At 50.2% G+C, this 21,258-nt stretch overlaps 1 protein-coding gene across 3 annotated transcripts; it reads left to right on the top strand.

Moving 5' to 3' along the window:
* Positions 1 to 808: 808 nt before the first annotated feature.
* On the top strand, positions 809 to 20,911 carry LOC124486973 (G patch domain-containing protein 2-like). 3 transcript variants are annotated; one of them, XM_047048916.1, is made up of 9 exons: positions 809 to 879; positions 1,681 to 2,406; positions 7,786 to 7,847; positions 8,762 to 8,914; positions 8,988 to 9,086; positions 9,931 to 9,989; positions 10,382 to 10,470; positions 15,065 to 15,171; positions 20,565 to 20,911. In XM_047048916.1, exons 2-9 carry the CDS (start codon positions 1,688 to 1,690, stop codon positions 20,813 to 20,815), a joined length of 1,539 nt encoding a protein of 512 aa, XP_046904872.1. In that variant the 5' UTR covers positions 809 to 879; positions 1,681 to 1,687; the 3' UTR covers positions 20,816 to 20,911. The 3 variants fall into 3 exon arrangements, with proteins under 3 accessions (XP_046904872.1, XP_046904880.1, XP_046904889.1); XM_047048924.1 differs by having other exon boundaries at positions 852 to 879; positions 1,684 to 2,406; XM_047048933.1 differs by lacking the exons at positions 809 to 879; positions 15,065 to 15,171 and adding an exon at positions 886 to 1,026 and having other exon boundaries at positions 1,684 to 2,406; positions 9,007 to 9,086.
* Positions 20,912 to 21,258: the final 347 nt, after the last annotated feature.

Below are 21,258 nucleotides of genomic sequence, written 5' to 3'. Positions count from 1 at the left end.
TCTTTAAATTCCCGGATTCAGCCTTTCCCCAGACTTCCTCCCAGGCCAGAACAATGGCGGGCCCCAGAGCCAGGCTCTCCCCCAGGCCCTGGTGAGAGGGGGCCGGGGGCTGGGTACTGAGCCAGGCTCTCCCCCAGGCCCTGGTGAGAGGGGGCCGGGGGCTGGGTACTGAGCCAGGCTCTCCCCCAGGCCCTGGTGAGAGGGGGCCGGGGGCTGGGTACTGAGGGAGTCACACGCCACGCTGAAATATGGAAGGGACAGATAAGATGGCAGAGCCACAGAGAGACCCTGTCCCAACGGCCCAAGGGGAAATTTGCAGTTATTAAGAGGAAGATGAGAGAGATTAAATGGCTTTTGTACTCGTTTTCAGAGTTTTTTTTTTTTCTCTCTTCTTCATTATTTAGGCTTGCTTCATCTGAGAGATGAAAGGAGTGGTAAATGACTTTTTGCTTCATTCAGCTTCACATTGGCATTCAGGCAAACTTTCACAATTGGACCGTGTCAGACATTATGAAAACACTCATTTGTATTGTTTTAAAACATGAACATAGTGTTACATGTAACTGACGATCAAAGTGTTTGTTTTACACATTATCAGAATAATTATTAGTGGTAGTTACAAGTCATCATAAATAAGTTTAGCTTATATGGTATTTATCAAGTATTATAATAATATAGAACATTATGTAGTTGATTCTATAGACAAAATTTGTCAGAGATATCAAGTTTTCTCTTCAGTATGGTAGTAATCTAGTTTTTGTCGCCTTATCGTTCATAAAAACAGCTGGGCGGAAATTACTTCATTGGTGTGACAGCGGGGCGGAAGTACGTCTCTCGTGTTTACAGCTGTGAAAACAAAACAAGCCAAGACTGCGGTCGGTGAGTGTTGAGACAACAGCACTGTCGGATACTGTTACATAACACCTATGATATTATTATAGACACGTTTCATGTAGTCAACTGTGCATTTCTTTTGTGAAATGGTTTGACAACGTGTTACGATGTTTATTGAAGTATGAATATAGGGTTTGTAAGATTATATCGTCAGATTAATGTGAGACATATAAGACATATTGTATTTTATTCCATTTTATTACATTATATTGAATTATATTCTAACATACTACTAACCTAACCTACTGTATTTTAGCGGTCCTTTCTTCCGTTATTTCCCTAGTTTGTAACGGACCACACTTTGTCTTCACGCTGCTCGCTTTGTCATTATGTAATAGCGCACGTGAGGGCTCGAGATACTGCATGAGCATGCTGTATACGAGATTATGCTGTTCTTATGCGACAGAGCTATATACGGCTGCAAATACAGTAGTGCTACAGAATGAGAACTAAAAACTGCAATGAGCAGCCATGGGTCTGGCAGCCTTGTTTGCCTAGTAGAGCAGGCATAATGTGGGATTAGCTTACTTCACTCATTCCAGTTCAGTAGGTGTGACATAACCTGAACACATTACTGTACATAAATAGTTTTTGGATAGCAAACAGTATGATGTACCAGTGACTTCCACAGTCAAACAAAGTTGTCAGCTCTTTCCCCTCCCCTCCATGCTGTGCCATTAACCAAACCTGCTTCATGTTAATTGCAGCAGTCTCATGTCAGTCTTTGTTTAGTTCACGGTAGAGCGGCTCGTTAGAGCGTCTCACCAGTGCTCCTCTGTCCCCCAGCAGCAGGATGGAGGAGCTGGTGCAGGATCTGGTGTCGTCCCTGGAGCAGAGCTCTGAGCAGACCCAGCTAGCAGAGCTGTGGGAGGAGATGGTCCTCAGCCCGCTGCAGCAGCGCAGGCAGGTCCGCCGGCGCCGAGGCCGCAAGCGCCGCTGCGACGCCGCCCTCCACGCCGGGGAGCACGGGCGCTGCCTGAGCCAGGCCTCACAGTCCAGCCTGGACGAGGCAGCCTCGCCCCCAGCTTCAGGTCCAGGCCTAGCCACAGCCCTAGCCCCATCCCTAGCCCCAGCCTGTTCCTCCACCACCGCTGCTGACTACAGTGACTCAGATGACCTGATGGTGCCCAGGCTGTGGTCCTCCTTCTCCAGCCCCGCCACGAAGACCAGGCCGCCCTCCTGGCCGGAGTCCGACTCTGTCACGGAGAACACGCCCGGCCGGCCGCTGAGGAGGAGGAGGAAGGTGAAGCGCATGACCTCCGACGTGACCGTCAGTCTGCAGCAGAAGCTGAAAGTGTCCGAGCTGGAGGGAGTGCGAGGCGGGGGCCACCGCTCGTCCAGGAAGCTACGTCTGTCTCGTCTGAAGAAGGGGTCTAACGGCTGGGGGGGAGGGGATAGGGAGGCTGGGGGCCCCGGGGGGGCCGGCCTCATGCTGGAGAAGTGTTGGAAGGATCGGATCGCCAGGGAGACCAAGGAGCAGAGAGAAGCGTCCGACGACACCATGTCTGAAGGGTAGGCCTGATGTTTCCAAACTTCACTACGCATCGGTAGATTACCGCTTTTAAGAAATGTCCTCATGGGCAGGCTAGGGAGTACAAGAAAAGGAGCATGAAATGTATTTCACACATATAGGCTGATTATGCATGTGACAAGAGTCACTATTTATTAAGTATCTGTGTCTTTGCTTACAGTGAAAAAACTTCTATGCACACTTAGGATTATTATGTCCCTTTTACCCTTTGTGTGGGAAAGTTCCCAAGGCAGTTAAACCTATGATATAAAAGTCATGGGCATAACTACTATCTGACAGAGGCAATTAACCAAGGCGACATTTAAAATGATCTACAGTGGCTGCCTGCTTTAATCTAGTTGTCAATATTCAACTTGTCCCCATCTGAAACAGAAAACTGTATCACAATGATGCCTCTCCATCTAAAGTATTGGATCGACATGAATAATGAATGATAAGACCCAGCTCTCCTCATCTCCTTCTCTCTCTGTGACCATCAGGGAGGGATCCCTGCCTCTCTTGCCTCCAGGCATCTCTCAGCTCATTATTTCCTTCCAAGAAATATTGTCACAAATAAATAAGTCGCTTGGTGTTGTATTGATTGGTTTTGAGATGAAGTTCTCTCTCTCGGTCTTGGTAATTAAAGCTTCAGCTGTTCCAGCTCCCAGAGTGCCCTGTTCTGCTGTGGGTTTTATTCAGCAACAGTAGATCTAGGATTAGCTGCCCATAAGTGACATTGTAACCAATCAATTACCACAGTGTCAATTAATTAGAGTAATGAGTGATAGTTGTAGCCAATGCAGGTGACGTTGTAAGCTACCGCGGGTTGTGTTGTCCAGTGCTGATTGGTCTGTCTCTGTGTGTGTCCAGTGCTGATTGGTCTGTCTCTGTGTATGTCCCTCCCCCCTCCTCTGGGAATCCCTCTTGATGATCCCATTATCTCCTGACCCATAAAAAAAATAAATAAAAGTGAGAGACGTCTGTGGTAACCAATAATGGAGAGACAGAAGGCTTTACATCTTCTGGTTTAATTTGTGCTGACCTCCCTGGCCCCTCAACGGTACTTGTTTTCTTACCTTATAGAAAAATCAATAGCCATTCTGACAGAAAACACCTCCGGAGAAGAAATAAATGGGAACAGCGTGGCCCGCTGTCAATCATTTCTCACTTACACTACAGAGCGCTCCTGATTGCAGCTCTGCAGCCTGGCGCACTACTGAGCACTGAACAATCTGTGGGTTAAGTCGTGCCACAGCTGAAGGGAATGGCAGAATGGCAGTTGTGATGGGGAGGGGAAGGGGGTTGACAGTGCTACAGCGCCGCTATTTAGACACCAGGAAAAGCTGTGATCCGTGAGTTCCAGTTGAAACGCCTTTTGAAACCCTCTACATCTCCATTCTCTTCATGCGTTCCATTAACCTCCTGGTATCAGGAGTCTGATCTTCTAAACGGCCCTTCCCTCAAGGTCAATGCTCACGTGTGCACCAAGCAGAGCGCGTCTTCAGCCACCCAAGTGCACGGAGAGCAGATGTTGGCTGCTCCAGCTGGGTTCCACATCCTTGATTAGACCAGTGTAGCCCTGCTGGCTGGGAGGCCACCTGGCTCCCATCTGGCCCAGAGAAGAGGCCTCACCTGTGGGTGGAGGCAGTTAGGGACACAGCCTCTGACATCTGGGGCTGAGGAGGGTGGGGGTGATGGTTCTTCTAAGACCAACCTTGCCACGCCAAAACCTGATCCGTCGTACAGGCTTCGGTCACGCCCATCCCTGCTGCTTCGCAATTTGGATTTTTTTGAATCAGCGAGGAGTTTTGGGGAAGGCTGCATTCCATTTGCCGAAGTTCATTTTCATAAATCTCCAAGACTAATCCAATTACCGTAGCAGAGGGAGGGTGGGATAACCTTATAATCATACGCCATGGAAGAGGGCATGGATTTGGGTAGGGGCGGCTTGTTTGAAGAGCCCACATATCCATTGTTCTAAGTGCTTTGCCTCCCTCAGTCTCTGCCTCTTCTTTCTTCCTCATCTGGATCAGCCAGGCTCAGGGAGAGACTGCTGGCCTGTAATCTCTCAGTACACTGGCCTGTGTGTCCCAGGAGCCTGGGATTATATCCTAATGATTAGCGGCCGTTTGGAGACTGTGTTTTTGCTTCACCTCTCCAGCTAGTATGCAGACAATGGGACCATACGGAGAACCGATTAGTTCAACCCAAAACGAGAGGAATGCTGTTCTCGTTTCTTGGGGCACGTGTCGTTTGTCTTCAGTCAGTCTGGTGTCTGAGTTGTTGATTGTTGTTTTATTTACCGTTCTGATACCTTATGCAACTGACATTTTCATGATTACAAGAAAAGAAAATTGAATTGTTGTGCTCTGCTGTTGTCTGCTCATGATTAGCCTACACAAACATGGGAACATTTCTCTTGGAAACACAAAGAAAGACCTAATGTTAAACTTTTCCTGACAAAGGTCATGGCGGATAAAAGAGAGAGAGAGATGTTTCTTTTGGTCCTAAGAAAAATGGCTGCCTCAATAATTCATGGCATTAATTAGGTGGTACTTAATGGAAACGGTTTCACATCGACTGTGGGCTGCTCTCAGCGACATCACATTACACCGTTAATAGGGATAAATACTTAATGTGTGTCTCTAATTAATTGTTTATACCTGTGATTCTTTTTCAAACTTTGCACAAAACCCCACATAGGAAGTTTCTGTATTTGAAAAAGTGGAAGTTGCTGCTTTAATGCTAGAATCTGTCATGATGTATTTTTGATAAAGGCTCGTCTTTCTTAATAAATAGTATTTGTCATCACTCTTTGTAATGCATACCCATGTAACGCATACAAATCAAGTAAACACGCTGGAATGAAACCATAAGTGCTTATTGCAGAGGTTGCAGACGTCCAGTTGGACTCGTGGCCAGTAGGCCTGCTCTCTGCTGATGTGGAGCGCAGAGCTCCAGATGCTCTGCCTCCAGTCCAGAGGTGGGGAGGCAGCGGGGAGAGGCCTGGGGAGTCAGGGGAGGCAGGGGGAGGGAGCTGGGGGTGGAGAGGGGAGGAGGGGGCTGGGGGTGGAGAGGGGAGGAGGGGGCTGGGGGTGGAGAGGGGAGGATGGGGCTGGGGGTGGAGAGGGGAGGATGGGGCTGGGGGTGGAGAGGGGAGGATGGGGCTGGGGGTGGAGAGGGGAGGAGGGGGCTGGGGGTGGAGAGGGGAGGATGGGGCTGGGGGTGGAGAGGGGAGGAGGAGGGGGCTGGGGGTGGAGAGGGGAGGATGGGGCTGGGGGTGGAGAGGGGAGGATGGGGCTGGGGGTGGAGAGGGGAGGAGGGGGCTGGGGGTGGAGAGGGGAGGATGGGGCTGGGGGTGGAGAGGGGAGGAGGGGGCTGGGGGTGGAGAGGGGAGGATGGGGCTGGGGGTGGAGAGGGGAGGAGGGGGCTGGGGGTGGAGAGGGGAGGAGGGGGCTGGGGGTGGAGAGGGGAGGAGGGGGCTGGGGGTGGAGAGGGGAGGATGGGGCTGGGGGTGGAGAGGGGAGGATGGGGCTGGGGGTGGAGAGGGGAGGAGGGGGCTGGGGGTGGAGAGGGGAGGATGGGGCTGGGGTGGAGAGGGGAGGATGGGGCTGGGGGTGGAGAGGGGAGGATGGGGCTGGGGGTGGAGAGGAGAGGATGGGGTGGGGGTGGAGAGGAGAGGATGGGGTGGGGGTGGAAAGGGTAGGGGGGGTGGGTGTGGAGAGGGGGGTGGGGGGTGGAGAGGGGAGGAGGACGATTCAGGAGTGCTTGGCTGGCCAGACCAGACATCCTCCAGATTCCCTGGAGAGGTATTCTCCCATTCACATCTGCTTCCTGGTGTGTGAGGGGAGATGGTGTAGGACCATCTGGCGGTGGAGAGGGGAGGCTGGGGCTGGGGGTGGAGAGGGGAGGCTGGGGCTGGGGGTGGAGAGGGGAGGCTGGGGCTGGGGGTGGAGAGGGGAGGCTGGGGCTGGGGGTGGAGAGGAGCCTCACCGCGCCGGCACGTCTGCAGTACGGCAAAGACGCACAAACGCAAATATCTGACCCCGCCATGCGCTCACCAAGGTCAGTGCTGATCTCTGCAAAGCTAAACACACGACTGTCTGATCCAGCAGCTCTCCCTCTCTCCCCTGTGGACTGATGGCCCTGAAGGTCTCTCTCCCCTGTGGACTGATGGCCCTGAAAGTCTCTCTCCCCTGTGGACTGATGGCCCTGAAAGTCTCTCTCCCCTGTGGACTGATGGCCCTGAAGGTCTCTCTCCCCTGTGGACTGATGGCCCTGAAGGTCTCTCTCCCTTGTGGACTGATGGCCAGTTGGTCTCAAAACGTTGTTTGTTTGTACACCGTTTGTGCAATTATTCACAAAGATGCAGAAAGGAGTGCTTTTTTGTTGCGTTCAACCCCTTTCAAGGTGCTGCACTTGGTCTTTGAGGAAGTCCCTTCCATTTAGTTGTGATGATGTTTGTCTCTAAAAGCAGCAGAGCAGATAATTGTCCTCTGTTTTCCTCCCTGTGACCTTGCAGTGTGTCTGGAGCCCCTAGCCCTCAGTGGCTGAGATGTGACAGAGGCAGGGAAACCCAGGACAGGGTGGAGAAGCCGTGGGGGTGGGGGGTCACTGGGGGTGGGGGCTGGGGTGAGGGGGGCCCGCCTGGAGGCGTGTGGAGGGGGGGGGAGGGGAGGGAGGGAGGGAGGTAGAAGGCTGGGTAGGAACAGCAGCCTCCACAGATGCTGGCCAGTTGGTGTGTGGACTGGAGGCCTGTCTGAGCTGCCTCCTAGACCGGGGAGCGTCCGGGAGGAGGGGAAGGCAGAGGGGCATGGCTCCCAGACCGGGGAGCGTCCGGGAGGAGGGGAAGGCAGAGGGACATGGCTCCCCTGTCATCCTCCACAACGCAGGCCAGGCTAGATTGGAGCTGACAGCAGAGGATATTACATTAAACTGTGCATGCCACTCAGTGACTTCCAACAGAGTCCTTCTCTGTGCCTTTGTGTCGGCGACCATAGGTTGGATAGCTCGCTCTCTCTTTCTCTCTTTCTGTCTGTTGTGGTTTATGTTGACCTCTAATGCAGGGCTTATTCATTAAGGAGCAATTGAATGTTGTATGTGAAATGTTAGTTTTTTTGGAACTTGGATGTTTTGCGATTCGCATTGTTCGGTTTTCAGATGCCCGACCTTGGTTGACCCCAAACACTCATGTTGATTTACAACGACAGACAGCACTGTACTTTATCTTTTACAGAGCTGACTCAGATGGTGTGTGTGTATATGTATGTGTGTGTGTATATATATATACACAAATACACACATTATTATTAGAGCCTTGTAGAAACTGACATAAGACAGAAATGAAAATGTTCAATGTTTCTCTCTTGCTGGTTTTGCAGGGAGACCAGCAGTGTGACCAGCAGTGACCCCGGCCTGTTCACCAACGACGAGGGGAGACAAGGTACAGTCTCTACGTGTGTCATCGCACCGCACTGTTCACCCAGGTGACAACCCCTACAGGTGGAGTACAGGAGACAGACCCCCCAGCCGCTACCGAGTACCGGTCCTCTGAGGGTAACCGGGACAACGGAGTGAGGTTCTGATACAGAGTGCTGGTTGCCGGGCACCCAGGCGGTTCTAATGAGACGTTGTCATGTGGTGTTAATGAGCTCTGAAGCCTCGACTGCTCTCATTAGCGGTGGTGGGCTGAGACGGCTCCTGATTTAACAGTTGTCACGACACCTGGGAGAGACATGGCCCCTGCATGCACACTGCTGACTGACAGGTCTGGGGACTAGGGGGGGCTAGTCTGGTCTGGTCTAGCCAGGTCTGGTCTGGTCTAGCCAGGTCTGGTCTGGTCTAGCCAGGTCTGGTCTGGTCTAGCTAGGTTTGGTCTGGTCTAGCCAGTCCTGGTCTGGTCTAGCTAGGTTTGGTCTGGTCTAGCCAGGTCTGGTCTGGTCTAGCTAGGTTTGGTCTGGTCTGGTCTGGTCTAGCCAGGCCTGGTCTGGTCTAGCCAGGTCTAGTCTGGTCTAGCCAGGCCTGGTCTGGTTTAGCTAGGTTTGGTCTGGTCTAGCCAGGTCTGGTCTGGTTTAGCTAGGTTTGGTCTGGTCTAGCCAGGTCTGGTCTGGTCTAGCTAGGTTTGGTCTGGTCTAGCCAGGTCTAGTCTGGTCTAGCCAGGCCTGGTCTGGTTTAGCTAGGTTTGGTCTGGTCTAGCCAGGTCTGGTCTGGTCTAGCTAGGTTTGGTCTGGTCTAGCCAGGTCTGGTCTGGTCTAGCTAGGTCTAAAATAACAAATGGTTCATGAATTTTAACAAACGTCTTTGTCACTGGTCATTGATACTGTTCCTGACAGCGCTGTCTCTCCTGGCTGTGTACAGGGGACGATGAGCAGAGCGACTGGTTCTTCGAGGGGGAGTGTGGAGCGGGGATCTCCAGCATGCTGCCCAGCTGGGACTCAGATGCCCCCCCAGTCTTGGAGGATCGGCGGCTCGCCCCCACCTTCCTGCAGCCTGCATGCCCCTCACTGAGAGGTGACTGGATGTCTTTTTGATGACTAAGCACCAGTGTCATAATGAGAGTGCGAGCTGAAGTCCTAGCTGACAGTGTTGTGTGGGTGTTGCAGGGTACCAGGCCCGTTTGAACAGGCTTCCTGGCGTCCCCGCCCGCTGCATCAGGAAGGGCCGAAGGAGGCTGCCAAACAAGGTGACAACATGCTGTGCTCACACCAAAAGCAAAACAAATTATTCGCGCGAAAGAAACACATTTTCGCTTCGTGTTGGGTTAATTTGTGTTTATTTGCGCGAATTGCTAGGAGCCAACCGTTTTATTTTTGTCGTCAACCATGTCCGGAATGACTATTGCACATCCTGCTAGTTTTAGCTTAGCTCTAGTAGCTACCAACCACGTTAGGGTCGCTAATTACTTGATTTACTAAATTATTACTTAATTACTTCCTTTGTCTTATATTAAAGTGGAAAAACAACGAATGAGTTAATACTGTACTTAGCTACAGAAAGTGAGACACTCAAGTCTTTTCCTCCCGGAACAAACTTGTCTTGCTAGAAAACAGTTACAGTAATTTGCAAATGCGTCAAACCGTATTTCCAACAAACTTGTTAGCTATATTTTGTCAATTTTCCAAAAATACATTTCAAGCTTATTTACGTTTTTAAGGGGCATATTTTCAGTTAGTATATGGTATTGTTTGAACCACGATCCAGCTAGCTAAGAATACTGCCAGAGCGACAACATTTTTCGAATCCACTTTTTTCAAGGGGTTAGTTCTTTATTAATGAAATGCAATGTGAGTAAATAAAATATCGGTAGAAGGGGACAACTCAAAGGGAAGTATAAGTCATAATATACTAGGATCATTTTAATACAGGATTTCCCAATTTCTTAGTTAAAACTGTTGGATCGAACTTTGTGAGGTTTCCACGTCACCATTACTGCCAGTTTCGCTAATGGAAATGAGAGAACCCCGTTTCATCCTACTGTATTACATTGAAGTGAATGTTTGACCTCCATTTAGTTTTGTTTGTTACAGGACAACACAGTGTCTGTGGAGAGAATGAAGCACTTCTCACAGGATCCTTACCAGAGAGAGTGAGTCTGCTGTAGGATGCCCAGGAGCGCAGCTAGGGTTATGGAGCCCTTGGCAAATTTGTACTCCGGCCCCCAAAATCAAAACCATACAGGAAAGTATGGGTTATCAGGGCCCTAAGAATTGTCTTAATATTCCCCCCAGTTACGGCACCGCTGAGAATGACACACAGTCTGACAGACAAATTACTGTCTCTTGTGGTGTTGCTGTTACCCTGAATGTGATCAAAGGTGTCTAAATTGTTTCCTGGCTCATGATGATTTATTTTCTGACATCAGTTTTTGGCTGCCATAAAGTCTGATATATAATTAATAAGACTGAAACAGCTGCTTCTACAGTTCTGACACAGGTTGCTCATCCCTGTGAATAACATTCTTCTTTGGTCCTCCTGCAGTTCATCCCTCTGTGTCCTTTACCTGTGTATCCTGTGGACATGGTGGCAGACAGCTCACCTGGGAGGTGGCCCCTCCCCCCCAGGAGCAGGTACCCCACAGAGAGCCACCCCACCCTGCTGAGGCACGGCATCAAGTTACACAACCTCTGGCTCTCTCCGTCCGCCATCGAGGGCATCCCCTTTTCAGGCTCAATATATCGACAGGCAATCCCATGGTTAACTCTCTTGATGAAGCACTTCCTGGTCAAAGGTCACTTTATAACCACTGTACTTTACATGCGGTTCCACAGTCTGGAGGGTATTTATAACGTCTGCAGTCTCTCCGGACGGCGGTTGTGTCGGAGAAGGTTGTGTTAGGAAGAGGGCATGGCTGATGTGCTAGGAACACTGATCTGACTGTGTGATAGTAGCCAGACTCTCATCATAGCCTCCTGTAAGACTAACACATCCACACCCACACACAAGCCCACAGACAAACCCACACACAAACCCACACACAAACCCACATCCACACCCTACTTTTTCTCAAGGTTAACTTAGTTTCTCAAATAAAGAAACGGCAGGAGTTTATTATCATAATGCAGATGAATATCTCAGCATTACTGGAGATGGAAATGTAGGGAATATAGGGAATACAAAATAGTTTCTCTTAAATGTGTTTGTCAAAGCCCGACATAGCTCCAAGTCATCCTCGGTATTGAGTGCGTAGGGAAGTTAAACAGCCCCACGGTCTCTGTCTGTCTAACTCTTCACTGGATTGTTTCCACTCTGCCCCTATTTACTCTGCATTCTTCATTTACTTTCAATCATTCTCTCTCTTTCTCACTCCCCCCTCCTTCTCTCTCCCTCCCTTTCTCTCTCTCTCTCCCCCCCCCCCCCCCCTCCTCTCTCTCTTCTCTCTCTCTCTCTCTCTCTCTCTCTCTCTCTCTCTCTCTCTCTCTCTCTCTCTCTCTCTCTCTCTCTCGGGGGGCTGTTGCAGAAAGCCCTCCACCATTCCTTGATGAGGGGCAAAAACACGACGGCAATGAAAAGGCCCAACTTCTTAGAGCTTTCTTTTTCTAAACGGCCCCCTTTCTTCTCCACCTAAAAGGTGCCTTCAGATTCCAGTTTGAGGCATTGTGAATACTAATTTATATCTATTAAAAAACCCTCATATCCCCGCCATGCTCTCATTTGAATGGCAGACCCAGGGGAGACCTCTTAATTCCTTTATAGAGGGATTCAAGACCCTTCACTTCAAAAAGTATAAATCATACTCCCAAATGAACGAGGGAGAGAGGGGATTGACGAGTGGTGCTTCTGATGTGTCCCGTTGGATGGCGCGCGCTCATCTCCCCAAGCTGCTCAAATCCACTCTCCTGCGAGTTGGCTGTTCTGTCCCCACGCCCCAGACCCCCTCCTCCTGCGAGCTGGCTGTTCTGTCCCCACGCCCCCCCCCACGCCCTCCACCCCCCCCCCCCCCCCCCCCCCTCCGACCAACTCTTCAGCATGCACACTCAAGCTCTTACTAAATCTGCCTCACATGCACGGAGTTGTAGACGCACGCATGCCCCCACTCCCTCACTTAAATTCAGTTCATGACCACACTTTAGTATCAGCATGACAGTGACAGGACCTAGATAACTCACAGACAGACTTTGTGTTTGCAAAATCCACCCTCGTAGCGAACATGAAATTTAGCCACAATTGGATTCGCTATATTTTCATTTCTTTTGAAGAACTTATTGGCATTGATCGATTTTTGTAGCACAGAGCTCTCATACATCTGACTTTTCTTTATTTCACAACACCCTTGAAAGAAAAGTGTTTTCTTGTCCCCTGTGGAAAGTATAAACATTAATCTTGGATCTTGCTCAGGTTGAAATGATACTGTATTAATACAAGCTGCCTTCTCCTGTTTGTGGAGAGCTGATGGCCACACAGAGATTTGATATTAAGTGATGAAGACTGCGCTATTTATCCTGGTAGCAGTGGGTGAACAGGCCCCTACTGGGTGGGTTCTGACTGTTAACACCCTGGGATGGCCCCCATGTTAACATGCACAACTGCCTCCCTCCAATGCCGGCCCCTCTCAGCTTCTCTCTATTGACTTATTTATTTCTAAATGACATTTGCACCGCGAGATAAATCACAGTCTTACGCCACTCCGCTCCCAGTTTTCATTTTAATTGTGAGATCTCGGTGTCAGCAGTTAGTATATTGGTGTGAGTGGCCTATTGATTATTGATTTGTGGCTATTGATCGGGCTCCCAGGAGCCCCTAATCCTTTCTGATTCATTTGAATACCTCTATTCATCTTGAGATCCTGCTCACAGCTGAAGCACTGCGTAGCCTAATGGAAATAGATGGGCGTTTTGTAACACTAGCTTCTTACCCTTTTTTTGATTTATTCTTTTTAATTGATATATCTGCTTTTGGATGTGAGCGTCTGGATTACCATTGACCCTGTGTCAGAGTTGTTTAACCCTATACCTGAGGGACCGGGGTGATCTTAGAACGCCTTTGGACGATTCATATGACCTGAAAATAAAAAAATCTATTTCACAGACGTTTTCGTGAATGTCCCCCTGCCTTTGATAGACTAAAGTAGTTGTGTGTTTTATTGGATATCGAGTCATTTTTCCAATTCTCAAAGCGACTCTATCATCCTTAGATAGGGACACTTCTCATCCCCAGTTATCAGGGCTCCTCTGGGGAACACTGAACACTGTTTCAGCAAACGTTTAAACCGTTCAACAGTTATACCCTCTTCTACTTCTCCTATTTGTTTTTTCTTAACTCTCACTTATTTTCCCTTCCATTTAAGTGTAGTAAACCAGCCTTTAGTTATGGTAGCGTCAGCATCAACCTGCAGCTTAAGGCCTTGTGGTTTCAGTTGGAAATGAACATTTGTGCTAAAGAGCTGGCTGATTCTAATGTTTCAAAAGACCGGTGCTGTGTGTCTGTGGAGTCCAGCTGTGTCTCTGTGGAGTTCAGCTGCCTCGGACTGAGCTCAGCCTCTTTCAGCCTCTTTCAGCCTCTTTCAGCCTCTCTCAGCCTCTTTCAGCCTCTTTCAGCCTCTTTCAGCCCTCTCTCTCTCTCTCTCTCTCTCTCTCTCTCTCTCTCTCTCTCTCTCTCTCTCTCTCTCACACGCTCAGCCTCAGTCCACAGGGTCTCCCCCTCTGGGCTGCAGGGGCCCTGAGCCCCCCAGGTCGGTGTGTAATGAGGGAAGATATGGAGGGATGGACCTCCACGCATTAAGACCAAATGCATCAGGGTATTACTTTTAATACCGCAGGCGCGCTCGTGAAATAATGCCACGTTTAAGCGGCTGATCGATTTTGGAATTAAAAAGTTAGTTTGCAAAGATTTACTGTGGTGAGTTCAATGCTTGAGCTCTTTATCAGGGGCGCAAATGGCTGGTAATGTGCTGTCCGACAGAGGTACGATTGAGGGATCGATAGGCGCGTGATTTACTAACTGGAGTACAGGTAATCAATAAGTATAAAAGTAAATGAAATATGCATTACTGGGATTTTATTAGAGAAGGGTAGCAGGCACAGAATAACGGCCAAGCCATTTATTTTTATATCTATTGATTATACAACATAGAGACTTTGCTCAAAGCGTTCCCCGCACGGCGCCCCACACCCCTCCCCTTAACACCCGTCATGTGATTTATGGGTGTTGAGGTCATGGGACGTGTTGCCTGTTAAAAGGCCAGCCTGACAGGGCCCTATCTTAGCGCTCGCCAGGCTTGCGTTGGGAGGTTTATGTAGCCTGGCTTCCCGCTTTAGATGAGACTCTGTGGTTAACCAGGTCTGTTGTGGTCCTCAGAGGGGACGGCCCTGCCGCTTGTATAGATGTTGACCACCAGGACAGCAGCTCAGCGTCGCCGTGGACAGCGTCTGGCTGTCTCGGCGCTGCAGAACAGGAGATGGCTCTGCTTCTTTTCCTGTGTGTGTTCTTGTCACTTTCATTCACACTAGCTCATATGCTTCAACTATCTCTTGCTCTCTCTTTCTCTCTCTCTCTCTGTTTTTCTTCCTCACACACACACACACACACACACACACTCACACACACACACACACACACACACACACACACTCACACACACTCCTGGTCTAAGAGGCACCCCATCATACTGCTGTTGGCCTGTTCCTCCCCCCAGGCGGAGACCTTGGCCTTAACTTTACTGGGAGAGGCCATGGGGGTTAGGAGAGGCCATGGGGGTTAGGAGAGGCCATGGGGGTTAGGAGAGGCCATGGGGGTTAGGAGAGGCCATGGGGGTTAGGAGAGGCCATGGGGGTTAGGAGAGGCCATGGGGGTTAGGAGAGGCCATGGGGGTTAGGAGAGGCCATGGGGGTTAGGAGAGGCCATGGGGGTTAGGAGAGGCCATGGGGGTTAGGAGAGGCCATGGGGGTTAGGAGAGCAGAAGGTGCATGGCAGGTGTTATTTGTTGATCTGAACTTGAACTCTGAAAGTGTGACTTTTAAAAATGGTGCTTTTGGATAGAATAGCAGTTTTTAGGACCTATGGCGTCATGGCAACAATCTGTTTTTCTGTGACTTACAATGATCTGCCTTTCTGTCTGTCTGTATCTTTATGTCCATCTGTCTGCTTGTCTGTCTAACTATCTACCTGTCTGTCTAACTATCTACCTGTCTGTCTAACTATCTACCTGTCTGTCTGCCCGTCTAGATGTCCGTCCGTCCGTCCGTCCTCCAGGCAGCCCAGCCTTAACCTGCTGTGCTCCGGGGACATCAAGAGGAGGAGGAAGACTACCTTCCTGCCCAGCACCTCCTCAGGTACCTGTCTGTCTGCCCAGCACCTCCTCAGGTACCTGTCTGTCTGCCCAGCAAATCCTCAGGTACCTGTCTGTCTGCCCAGCACCTCCTCAGGTACCTGTCTGTCTGCCCAGCACCTCCTCAGGTACCTGTCTGTCTGCCCAGCACCTCCTCAGGTACCTGTCTGTCTGCCCAGCACCTCCTCAGGTACCTGTCTGTCTGCCCAGCACCTCCTCAGGTACCTGTCTGTCTGCCCAGCACCTCCTCAAGTACCTGTCTGTCTGCCCAGCACCTCCTCAGGTACCTGTCTGTCTGCCCAGCACCTCCTCAGGTACCTGTCTGTCTGCCCAGCACCTCCTCAGGTACCTGTCTGTCTGCTTAGTTGCACCTCAGGTACCTGTCTGTCTGCCTAGCTCCACTCTAGGTACCTGTCTGTCTGCCTAGCTCCACTTCAGGTACCTGTCTGTCTGCCTGCGACGCCTCTCTGACCTCGTTTTGTAGGATCCTTGATTGCAGCACACTGCATGATAACTATGAATAATAGTGCCCACATTTTTTTACAATTATTTTAGTAAACTGATGCTCATGGTTACAGTGCATGTGGTTCCGGGTAGGCTCCCAGCAGTGTTATTGTCAGAGGAGGGCTGTGAGCCGAGCCTCCACCAGCCCTGCAGCCCAGGGACCAGGAGACGAGGGCTGGGACCAGGAGACGAGGGCTGGGGAGCAGGCACTAGGCTGGGGAGCAGGCACCAGGCTGGGGAGCAGGCAGCAGGCTGGGGAGCAGGCAGCAGGCTGGGGAGCAGGCAGCAGGCTGGGGAGCAGGCACCAGGCTGGGGAGCAGGCACCAGGCTGGGGAGCAGGCACCAGGCTGGGGAGCAGGCAGCAGGCTGGAGGTGGGATCCTCACATGTTTGGGCTGGCTGAGCTGCCTGTTTTCATTAGACTGATGGCTCAGGGCTCTGCTTCTTTGCCGGATTGAAATCTGAATTGGTTCGTCCACCTCTTCGCCCGCGTCCCCTCTCCTGCAGACGCTGTTTGTCATTTAAATAACAAATGCCGGAGCTTCCCTGATTTAGTGAGGGGTCCCGGCCTCTGATGTATATTAATATTGCTGCACAGTGCACTGTACCAGGCTCCATCATTCATTTGGATAAAAGAGGAGGAATTTAAAAACAGCCAGTGCTTTACTGGGATACAGATTGCATCCATTTATTGCACTGAGTGATGGTACGGCCACAGACTCTGTCCTTCACCTTACCAGCGCTCAGATCCACTTCCCATAAAACTAAAACAAGATTCACCCCTGCCCCCTGGAGAGCCCCCCTGTCCCCCAGGAGAGGGGTCCCATTAGAGGGGGCCCCCCTACCCTCCAGGAGGGGGTCCAGGAGAGGGGGCCCAATAGAGGGGGCCCTCCTACCCTCCAGGAGGGGGTCCAGGAGAGGGGGCCCAATAGAGGGGGCCCTCCTACCCTCCAGGAGGGGGCTCAGGAGAGGGGGCCCAATAGAGGGGGCAGGGGGGCGGTCAGCATCGTAGACAGGTTCAGACAGGTCTACACAGGTCTAGACAGGTCCAGACAGGTCTAGACAGTCAGGGATCCAACACAATACGTCAAGTAGTGAGAGAAACATCTCATTAGAACCATATTTCTGGTTTTATTTGACTTGGACTCATTGAGTCCATTTTTATTTGGAGATCCTTTTAAATATATTGATTATTAACAATTAATTGAAAGACAATTTGCTAATTATTATAAAATACATTCAAAAATGAAAATTTCACTAGTATACATTATTCCAGTATTATTTCCAGATGTTTTCAAGGAGCTGCTGTTTGTGTGGTGCATGTCTGGAGCAGCTTCCTGCCTGTGTCTGGGGCCATGTCCAAAGTGATTCATCATGCAGCCCGTGTCATCCAATGTCAGTTTCTGCTGCTGCAGCCGCTCTGTATAAATCTGGACCTTGCTCCGTGCTGCACCCTGCCTCTTCTAGGGAACGGCACACTGACCACACACATTCATGCTAGGGGATTTCACCTTTTATTTTGGGAGATTTGTAAGCATTTTTTCTGTTTAATCGCAAAGGTTTTTGCTCACATTTCATTTTAACACATTAAACAAATAAAAAATGTTACACATTAATATCTACGCTGATATTCTTCCTCTGAGTAAAAAAAAAAAAAACATTCTATGGAAAACACCAATTAGAATTTGATTCAACTTCATTTATTTGTATTGTTTGCCCTGGGTGAGCCAGGATTCCATCGTATACGAGCCAAGTTAGCTTCTCTGCTGTTGCCCGCAGCGTGAGTGAGTTCGCCTGAGGAGGAGTGTGTGTGTTAGTGGGTGATTTGGTACTCTGTAATCAGGAGTGAAAATGGTGTGGATAAGGAGGTGTCTCTCTGGAGGCCGGAGGGAATTGCCCAGGCGGTACCCAGCTGTTTCTCTGTTTTCCAGCTTCACCCTTTTAGCACTTACCAGCTCAGTGTTGAAGCTGGCTGTGAAACAACTTATCAAGCCAGGTACCTGTTTGGATTAGATGACCACCCCACTTCTCAGGCTCAAATTGGCCGTTCTCTGCTTCTCTCACCACCATCAATCCAACGACAGAAAACGACAACCACTCTTCACAGGAAATAGAACAAAGCGTCAGTGCTAGTCCAGGTCTGGTCCTCCGTGTTTCGAAAAAAAAATGTTTTCCTGTTCTTCTTGTGTGAGTGCAATAAGTACATTCAAATGTATTTGTATTGTGCACAGGTCAGGGTTGAATGATGTATTCCTGCTCTCTACATGTCTGACACATTTTTTTTTTTTTCGGTTTAAACATATTTGAAAAAATGGTGTGGCTGAACCGGTGTGTGAAGTTCCTGATGGATTTTAATCCCCTCTTGTCTCACAAGCAGACTAATTAATTATTGCCGTTTCCCCCCTCCCCCGCTGTCTTGAACACTGCCCTTCATCTTCATCTATAATAAGGGATGAAGGCTGATAATAAGCTCTAATTCGTTCTTGTATACCCTGCACTTTTTAACAGAAGTCGCGGGTTGGTTGGTTAGCACTTCTAGCTATTGTTTGAGTTTGAACATTTATGGATGTCATGATACCTTAAGATGAGAGGATTAAGAGTACCCTCCAACAGAGCTGTAGGGTTCCTTATACGTGTCCCACACACTTTCTGAAAATGTCCCCCCACTTTTTGGTGCTGTCTGGGTGGGTCCTGGCTGGGTACTGGGTGGCTGGGTGGGTGTTGGGTGGCTGGGTGGCTGGGTGGGTGTTGAGTGGGTGCTGGGTGGCTGGGTGGGTGTTGGGTGCTGGGTGGCTGGGTGGGTGTTGGGTGGGTGCTGGGTGGCTGGGTGGGTGTTGGGTGGGTTCTGGGTGGCTGGGTGGGTGTTGGGTGGGTGCTGGGTGGGTGGGTAGGTGTTGGGTACTGGGTGCTGGGTGGGTGTTGGGTGGGTGCTGGGTGGCTGGGTGGGTGTTGGGTGGGTGCTGGGTGGGTGGGTAGGTGTTGGGTACTGGGTGCTGGGTGGGTGTTGGGTGGGTGCTGGGTGGCTGGGTGGGTGTTGGCTGGGTGCTGGGTGGGTGTTGGGTGGGTGCTGGGTGGGTGTTGGGTGGGTGCTGGGTGGGTGGCTGGGTGCTGGGTGGGTGCTGGGTGGGTGGCTGGGTGCTGGATGGGTGCTGGGTGGGTGGCTGGGTGCTGGGTGGGTGCTGGGTGGGTGGTTGCTGGGTGGGTGTTGGGTGGGTGGAGCGTGAGCAGGGCTAGTGTGTGACAGATCATCGTTGGCCCTGCGTGTTCCTAGCCTCCGCTGCGTCCGGCCTCCTCTCATTAATGCCCGGCCTGGCTCCAGCGCCGTGTGGCAGCACAAGACAAATAACGGCACCACTCAGCCATCACTTCTGCTGACAGAAATGCAGCCCACTGCACTATTCTGCCCTCTCTCGCTCCCCTCCGCTCCCCTCTGGCGTCCTTCAAAACCCCCTCTTCCACCTCCTCCACCCAGCTCACCTGCCCCCGGCTGCCATGGTGCTGCTGGTGGTGCTGGTGGAGGGATGAACACATATACATGATCCCAGGGGCTGGATAGCACTGTTTAGTGGATTATCTTATCTGGCATAAGGTTTATAGGGGTTTGAGATTGGATCTGAAAAAAGAGCATTGACTAATGTCCTCATCGGATTATGTTTTATATCAACTGTGATAATTACCTCCGTAATTGATCCTTGAATCCACCGACTGGCCTGATCAGGCACGCCTCACTGATCACCATCGTCCTAACAGGGCTAGCCTTCCAACCCTCCCACCACGGGTTGGATTTAAAAGTCCCCTTTGGTCGCGTGGAAATAGATGGATTCAGCTCGTACGGTGAAAAAACACAAAGGCTAATCATTAAAGAGCTATTCAGGCCTGCTCATTTCACTGTGGGAATCAACAGGGCCATTACTGTCAATGTGTAATTAGCTGATTAATAAACAGGGGGAGTTTCTGGCTCCAGGAAATGCTGTAATGATTGTTTTTAGAGAACATCACATGAGATGGTATTAATATGGAAAGAAGGTTCCCATTCAGCTACCCGTCGTTGCTCAATATGAGCACACGGGAATCTCACACCGACTCCAAACCTTGCCCTCAGATCCACTTCATTGTCCTCTTATGACATTGAGTGACATAAGATGCTCTTGCTGCATCTGGGACAAGCGTGCTGCAGTTTGACATCCATTTTATATGATGTTTTATATTTGCTATTTTGTATTTGTTTTATATTAAAAAACATATATATTTTATGATTGAATTACTAATCCTTGTGATTGGTCATTTTAGTGTTCCATCTGGATATTCTACTATGTTCTTTACCATCAGTAGAACCCCTAGAAAATAGGTCAGTAGCTCTCCCTGTGTTTCAACCATTAGAGCTGAGGGTTTGGGTCCAACAGTTAGTCATCATTCCCTCCAGAAATATTAATCAGTTATCTTGCCCGCTGGATCAGTTTGAGGGAGAAGTCATCTGGAAAGAGGCACAAGCAGATAGAATGGAAAAGAGCACAATCACATGCCAGTGAAGGCTGTAATGCCTAATCCTTTGAGACAGCCTGAGCCACAATGTCACTTCTAGTTCCTGTGTCCTCCGCTCCAGGTCTGCCTCTCCAAATGTCTGTGTGACTGCCGCTAACTTTGGAGAGACCAACAGAGATGGATTTATTAACGGAAAAAAGGGCAAAGGAGAACACATATTAGAGGGAGCCATTTTTTGTTACCCTTTTCTCTGTAGATTCATTTGGTTCCCTCAGAGACAAAGTTTGAATGGTGAAAAGTCATTATGTGAAATGTTAAAGTTGTCACACATTCTCTTGTTCTCCAGCTTAATTTTGAACACTCTTAGCTTACTTTCAAACTAACTAGCGTCAACTTCTCTGTTTCCCTCCAGTATGCATCCCCTTCCTGAAAGATGTCCTGAGAGAAGAGATGCCAGCCTCCACCCCGGCCTCCACCCCGGCCTCCACCCCGGCCTCCACCCCGGCCTCCACCCCGGCCTCCACCCCGGCCTCCACCCCGGCCTCCACCCCGGCCTCCACCCCAGCCTCCACCCCAGCCTCCACCCCTCTGGTCATGGCGGTTGCCGCAGTAACAGGGCCAGAGGCCTCCACCCTTCATCAGCTGAGCTCCTTCAGGCCTTGATGGCAGCAGGAGGTGAGGGGAGCGACATTCCCAGCTTGGCTGGTGGACGGAGGCCCTATTGGGACAAATTAAGAGACATGGCTTAAACTCCTCCTGTTGAGTGGGATTTTTGAGGAGGAAAAATCTTAAATATATCAAGAATACATGGGTTACTCTCAGAATCAGCATTGTGCTGCTACATCAAATCTTTTCAGCAAGCATTTAAAGGACGAAAAATGTTAATGCAATCAAGCCTGGCTAATCACTCCCATAACCAGCCGTCCTCTTGAGAATGAAAGTCAGCGTGGAAGGCTCGTAGACTCCTGCCTCGGCTCCAGCACCATCTCCAGGCCTTCTGCCCCCACCAAGGACCAACAATTAGGACCTCGTTGAGAAGCCCCGCATTTGTCAGCAGGGACAACGAAATCACGGTCGGGGGTTTGAGTGGCTGGGAGGGCTGGTTC

Source organism: Hypomesus transpacificus, chromosome 3 (genome assembly GCF_021917145.1).
Source record: "Hypomesus transpacificus isolate Combined female chromosome 3, fHypTra1, whole genome shotgun sequence".
NCBI classification, from domain to species: Eukaryota; Metazoa; Chordata; class Actinopteri; order Osmeriformes; family Osmeridae; genus Hypomesus; species Hypomesus transpacificus.
This window is presented reverse-complemented; position numbering and strand designations above follow the sequence as displayed.